The 6132-nt window shown below is 44.1% G+C and overlaps 2 protein-coding genes across 3 annotated transcripts; one reads left to right on the top strand and one right to left on the bottom strand.

The window, feature by feature from the left end:
• Positions 1 to 271: 271 nt before the first annotated feature.
• On the bottom strand, positions 272 to 2178 carry LOC122619294 (soma ferritin). The gene is made up of 3 exons (XM_043796134.1): positions 2021 to 2178; positions 1592 to 1724; positions 272 to 1160 (listed from the first exon to the last, which is right to left on the bottom strand). The coding sequence occupies exons 2-3, from the start codon at positions 1707 to 1709 to the stop codon at positions 595 to 597; spliced, it is 684 nt and encodes a 227-aa protein (XP_043652069.1). The 5' UTR covers positions 1710 to 1724; positions 2021 to 2178; the 3' UTR covers positions 272 to 594.
• Positions 2179 to 3006: 828 nt separating this feature from the next.
• Positions 3007 to 5395, top strand: LOC122619293 (ferritin subunit). Of its 2 annotated transcripts, XM_043796132.1 has the most exons (5): positions 3007 to 3154; positions 3391 to 3477; positions 4110 to 4220; positions 4360 to 4637; positions 4700 to 5395. In XM_043796132.1, the coding sequence occupies exons 2-5, from the start codon at positions 3411 to 3413 to the stop codon at positions 4970 to 4972; spliced, it is 729 nt and encodes a 242-aa protein (XP_043652067.1). In that variant the 5' UTR covers positions 3007 to 3154; positions 3391 to 3410; the 3' UTR covers positions 4973 to 5395. The 2 variants fall into 2 exon arrangements, with proteins under 2 accessions (XP_043652067.1, XP_043652068.1); XM_043796133.1 differs by lacking the exon at positions 4110 to 4220 and having other exon boundaries at positions 3012 to 3154.
• The last annotated feature ends 737 nt before the right edge of the window (positions 5396 to 6132 follow it).

Genomic DNA, 6132 nt, shown 5'->3' with positions numbered 1-6132 from the left:
AATGCCACCAAAGAACATCCTGGCTGGTATTCAGCAAATTTAAAGCAAAACCACAAAATTCTGGAACATTACACCCGTTGTAATCGCAGAACACAGTAGTAGTCGCCATTGTAGGTTCCATTGTTCCAGATGGTATCCAAAGTACACTGCCAGAGTCAGCCCGCAATCAGCAGCACTCGGAGAAAAAACGCAAACAGACGCCCCACATTGAGGACCAGATCCATGTCAAAAAGAACCCAAACCTTATCTCAGAGAGGCAAACATTCTGCTGTTTTACTAGTTGATAATTAGTTACTTTGATGTGTTTATTTGTTCAAGCGGTAACGTACAGGCTAAAGATACATTTGCTGGGGCGAACTGGCTAACTTATTTATGATAACATTATCACAATCTGGTGTGCTGGTAAATCAAGGTGAACTTCGCGGTGTAAATCATTCACTTGTGGCTGCTTTGATAATGCTGCTGCTGCACTGCGATTTATTGATGAACAAACCAAGGAAACAAATTAATTTATAAGGGAATTATGAGAGCAATTTTGAGGGGACAGTGTAGGAGCGTGTTGGGTGGAGGAGAAGGGGGGGTGGTCTCCACTTCTTACTGCTTCTGCAGATACTCGTCGAACAGGTAGACGGACAGGGATGGGTCGGGGACCTTCATCAGCTTGGCGAGGTCGTTGGCATAGCCGGACAGCTTGCGCACGCTCTCGGCCTGCTTGCCCAGGAAGTTCTCCTCGAAGTAGTGGGCCAGCTCGGGATCCCTATCGGCGTCGGTGGCGTGGGTGGCACGGGAGTGCACGTGGGTGGCTCCGGTGGCCAGCTGCTTCTCAGTGTCCAGAGCCAGAGCCAGGGAGTGCAGTTCGTCGACCTCCAGAGTGCCGCGCTTGGTGTTCACGGAGCCGGAAGACTCGTGACGGGTGTTGAAGTCCACGATACCTCCGCGACGGGTCACCTGCTTGATCAGGGCAATGCTGTCCTCGAAGGAACGGTCAGAGAGTCCCTGGTACAGCTTCTGGAAGCCGGGACGGTTCTTCTGGTAGGAGTTGAAGTGGGTGGCCAGCAGGAGGTAGTCGTACGACTTGGCCAAGTTGGCGTTGATGTAGGACTGGATCTCGGGCTCAATGTGGTCAATGCCAGCGAAACGGGCATTACAAATGGAGTTGCCTGAGAAGAAAGAAATAAAAAACATTACAATCTGTGAATCGAAGAGCTGAAGCACATTCATTAGTGATGAGTTTTAATGGTCCCTAACTAGATAGTGCTTTATTAATTATAACAATTGAATTTTGAATTTGGCTTTTCATATGAGAAGTTTTTATCTTTAAAAATAAAAAAGAAATCTGTAAACGGAACCGCGATTCATATAACAAAGCAAGGGTCGCAAGTGAGAAATGGAAAGAGTTAAGTCTAACTAAATCTTAGATAGTGCAATAAATTTCCAACATTTTTCTAAAACATCCAATCTATATTTCACTTACTTTTGCCTGTGAAAAAGCCCGTGAGCGCTTGTTTTAATTATTATTATGGTTTACAAAGATACAAAAAGCAACAACACAGATTAGCCACACTCTCTTAGAGGCGCTCTCTTTACTCACCCGAGAAGGCTGACGAAGAGCACGCGGTGATTACGGTGTTCTGACAGTATTCGTTATCAACGGCCTGGGCAAGGGAGCCGAGGCACGCGAAGAGAGCGAGTGCAACGAAAATTTTCATGATGACGGCTGTTTACTGTAAATTAAAACCAAAATCGAGAGGCAAAAACAAAGGAAATTAGTTTCACAACAATTGACAATTGAAAAACAGACACTTTTGTTTTCGTTTCAGGCGAGTTTTGCTGTTTTGCGTCGTAGCGTTTTCTTGAATTTTCTCTGCTCTTTTCTCACAACAAAACCACCACCAACGGAATGTTTTGGTTTTTCAATGTTTTTGGTGGTCGGTCAAAAAACACCGTTTCCAGAAAATTCTGTTTTTCTTTTCTTAACTAAACACTCACTATATAGTTAGTTAGTAATTTCTAAACTCACTTCAAGTGCCTGTGCTTTTATTTTAAATTCAATCGCTTTGTGTGCTGCTTGGTGGAACTCTGAAAATGAACTGCTGTTTATAGCGTCGCGTACGTCTCTTTCTATGCGATCGATAAGACTGTGTGTGTGTGAGGTTTTGGAGCGTGCATGGGCATGTTTTGTTTTGCGCTCAGTGCGGGGATTTCGGTGTCATTCAAACATGGCCGCTTGCAGTGTTGTTGTTGCTGCCTGCTGGAAGGTGACTCACGGCAGGGTTGTCATCGTGTGCAAAAGATGGACGCTGCACTTTGGATTGCAAGTGGTTTCCTGAGAGTTTTATCAGTAAACGATGAAGATTTGAAATAAACTGCAGATAAGCAAGCTACATCCTAAGATAATGTTTTTATATGCGAAACAATGGCAATTTACTGTAGGATGTAATGCCATATATCGAATTTTAGACTTCAGCTCTTTACTTCATTTTTCATATATATTATTGCAATGCTTGGAAATATTGTTGGGTTTGCCCAATCAACAGACAAATTATATAATTGTAAGTTTTCCCACTTAGTATACCGCTTATCAACACGACACGTAAAAAAGAGGCGTCGCCATATTAAGCAGTTATCAAAGTGGCTGATTGATCCCCCCATACGAACGTGCAAATCAACTTGACAAAATGTGCATTAAATTGTCAACGAAAATTAAACCGCCTGGCAACCCATGACGTGTCGCTCTCCCACGGCCAAAACAAAAACAAAGAACAGCTGACGCTGAGCGCAAAAGAGCGGCCATATTGCATTTGGTGTTTATATTTCTGTGTAAGGGGGATTATCTGACTAGGAAACCCGACTTTATACAAAGTATGTCCATATAGAGGACGTGTGTATCATAATAAGTGCGTCTATCATCGGGAATATTCAATTATCAGCCATTTAAACGGTTAACAAAGAACGGGCGACATGTTGAAAAAAAGATAACAGTGCACACTCTCCCACTAACTCACACACGCACACAAGCAAAAAACGAGAGCGCGCGCGCTTAAAAGTGTTTTGTGCGCCGTTCAGAGCGACAGTTCGCTTTCGAGTTCGCTAAAACACAACGCAGAAAGGCATTAGCTCCACTGAAAATTCAGATTAAAGCTGTCAGCAGAAGGTACTGGAAAGCATTCGAGAAGTCGAAAATAATCCCAATCAAGCCCATCAAATTGAAGCAGGCGACGCCTTCTGCGCCAGTGTGTGTAAAGGCAGCTAGATTTTCAATTTCAACGCCGAGAAGGGACCTATTTAACATTGTAGCCCAACTCGAGTCGCCTCATTCTCATTTGTGCATTTCAAGCAAATCAAACTAAAAGTGACAAACAAATTTTGGTTCTGTGATTTTGTGTAAAGACTTCCTTCGACGATCAAAGATGGTGAAATTAATCGCTAGCCTGCTCCTGTTGGCCGTGGTGGCCCAGGCCTATGGAGACTTCAAGTGTAAGTACTATTAAGTGTTTTTCAGCTGAATTTCAAACAAAACAAAGGCAGGTCAGCGGAAAAAAACAATAAATTTCGACGCAATAAGCGAAGAGAAGAAAAACATTTGTAATGCGTTGAAAAGAGCATGCGCCGTTTCTCTTCCACGCTCTTTCACTCTCTTTACCAAAGTGAAGTTACCAAACCAGTTGATTTTAAAATTATTGATACTTCCGTTATGCTTTGGTGAAATGATAACCAGTTTCTATACGCCAATTTTCATAATTAAATAATGCGAATTTCGCTTTCATTTCCATGAATAATGCTGCAAAAATTAGCTCTGAACTTCTTTGTTGTTACATTTCAAGGCGCTCTTTGCACACGGCTTGTGCTGCGCGAGTGAGCAAGCATGCTCAACCATGCTTTTTGCACACGGCACTACACCAAAACAAATGCCGTTACTATGGCGGCGAGAGCTGCGCACGTTACCAATGCAGTTACAAAAACAAAGAGAGCGGAAGAGTGAGCAACTGCAGTTTTGCACACGGTTTTTTTGTTTTTGCCCTAGAATAGCGGCATTCCAAGCGCAATTTCAAAGGTCTATGCAATTACGCCCTCTTAAATGCAATAACCAACCACCCCCTCCCCCTCAGCCAAGCAAGAAAGCAAGAGTTTCGTGAGAGAGCTGCAGAAAGAGCGAGAAGCGCAGCAGCTTAAAGAAAAACAAAACCCAAACCATGAAGGTCAAGACCAAGAGTGCAAAGGTTTCTATTACTTGAAGTTTATCAGAACATAGCTCTGTTTATAGAAAATGAATGTTTTGAAGCTAATTAAATCCGTCTGAAACCAGCCATATGATCTTATCGTGGTCCCCCGACTAAACCCAACCGTTTCCTATTGCAGGCTCCCTGGCTGTTCCTGAGATTACCAAGGACTGGGTGGACATAAAGGATGCCTGCATTAAGGGTATGCGCCACCAGATCCAGGAGGAGATCAACGCCTCCTACCAGTACCTGGCCATGGGCGCCTACTTCTCCCGCGACACCGTCAACCGCCCTGGATTCGCCGAGCACTTCTTCAAGGCCGCCAAGGAGGAGCGTGAGCACGGATCCAAGCTGGTGGAGTACCTGTCCATGCGCGGTCAGCTGACCGAGGGCGTTAGCGATTTGATCAATGTGCCGGTAAGTCCAAGACTCCCCCGGAAAACCTCGTAAACCCGCTAATCCTGGTGAATCCCCCGCAGACTGTGGCCAAGCAGGAATGGAGCGATGGCGCCTCCGCCCTGTCCGACGCCCTCGACCTGGAGATCAAGGTGACCAAGTCCATCCGCAAGCTGATCCAGACCTGCGAGGGCAAGCCATACAACCACTACCACCTGGTGGACTACCTGACCGGTGTCTATCTGGAGGAGCAGCTCCACGGACAGCGCGAGCTCGCCGGCAAGCTGACCACTCTGAAGAAGATGATGGACACCAACGGCGAACTGGGCGAGTTCCTGTTCGACAAGACCCTGTAAGGAGGTGGAGATGGAGAGAAGGCGCAGCGCCCAGTCACGCATCAAAATTATCAGCCAGTCGAGTTATCTGTTATCTGTTAGACCAGAGAGCCTTCCCGAGGGTCCGCTATTAAATCATCACCAGCCCAGTCGGCGACTGGCCAATAAATTATCCGTTCGACTGCGATCATCAAACCAGCACAGCAAAATTCCACGTCTGTTCTTTCTTATCAACCACTTGTGATTGTGATTCCGTACACCTCGGGAGGGGGCTCCGCATTATGCAATCGCCGAGATTTCGCCTAGGCTTAAGTGGAATCGCTCATTCGCATAGGCAGACACTCAGCACAACCCATTCAATACATCCTATATCTTTATATTTTTCTGTCAATTAGTCGAGAAAGTTCTTAAATAAATTACAATATATATATGTAACGAAATAAACCCCATATGTGTTTGGTTTTTAGGGATTTTTTGCAGATGGGAAAGGAGGGTGATTTTATACTTATGGGGAATTTGCAATGGGGATTTTGCAAGTTAAGCAACAAAATAATAGATGTGTCATATCTTGGGAAAGAGAGGTCATATTGTGGAGTGTCATACCTCGTTGAACTCGTAAAAACATTCCTAAACTATTGGCACTCCATTTTGGGAACTTTTTGGTTGTTCCATTTTTTCGATTTTTTGTGATGGTACCCCTTACAAAAAATGCAAAATTTGGCCCAAAAATTATAACTCTAAAATCAAACAAAAAGTGATATGGATCGTTAGCTGGGGTCCTCAGCTGACTAAAACACTGAGTTTTTCAGCTCTGTGACTTATTTTGGCCAACTTACAAACAAAAAACTGCCAAAAAATGAATTTTTCTCAACATTTTAGAATTGTGTTTTTGGGAATTGTGCGTTATTTGGTAAAATCACAATTCAGCAAAACTTTGTTTCCAATCTTTCTTGTCGAGTAAGCCTATCAGATTACAGAGTTCCTTGGAGAGTTGAGCAAAGTGGGTATCATATGATACGCCCTACAATGGATGCACTTAATACTTAGCCATACTTTCGCTAATTTCTGCTGTCTTTCGAACATCAATTTGCCAAGAAGATAATATGGCAATCCCTCTGTTAGCCGATTAACCCTTTATTGTCCCACGACAATGCACTTGATGAGCCGTATCTGGGATCACG

The sequence above is a fragment of the Drosophila teissieri genome, chromosome 3R (assembly GCF_016746235.2).
Source record: "Drosophila teissieri strain GT53w chromosome 3R, Prin_Dtei_1.1, whole genome shotgun sequence".
In the NCBI taxonomy this organism is placed as follows: domain Eukaryota; kingdom Metazoa; phylum Arthropoda; class Insecta; order Diptera; family Drosophilidae; genus Drosophila; species Drosophila teissieri.
Note: the sequence above shows the minus strand (reverse complement) of the source record. Positions and strands in the feature narration are given on the sequence as shown.

What these genes read in the sequence shown, in the direction of transcription:
- LOC122619293 (XM_043796132.1), top strand. Translation starts at nt 3,411, where the DNA reads ATGGTGAAATTAATCGCTAGCCTGCTCCTGTTGGCCGTGGTGGCCCAG. An exon ending in GGCCTATGGAGACTTCAAGT is followed by an intron (nt 3,478 to 4,109) that starts GTAAGTACTATT and finishes CCTCCCCCTCAG; the next exon opens with CCAAGCAAGAAAGCAAGAGT. An exon ending in TCAAGACCAAGAGTGCAAAG is followed by an intron (nt 4,221 to 4,359) that starts GTTTCTATTACT and finishes TTCCTATTGCAG; the next exon opens with GCTCCCTGGCTGTTCCTGAG.
- LOC122619294 (XM_043796134.1), bottom strand. Translation starts at nt 1,709, where the DNA reads ATGAAAATTTTCGTTGCACTCGCTCTCTTCGCGTGCCTCGGCTCCCTT. An exon ending in CTCTTCGTCAGCCTTCTCGG is followed by an intron (nt 1,161 to 1,591) that starts GTGAGTAAAGAG and finishes CTTTCTTCTCAG; the next exon opens with GCAACTCCATTTGTAATGCC.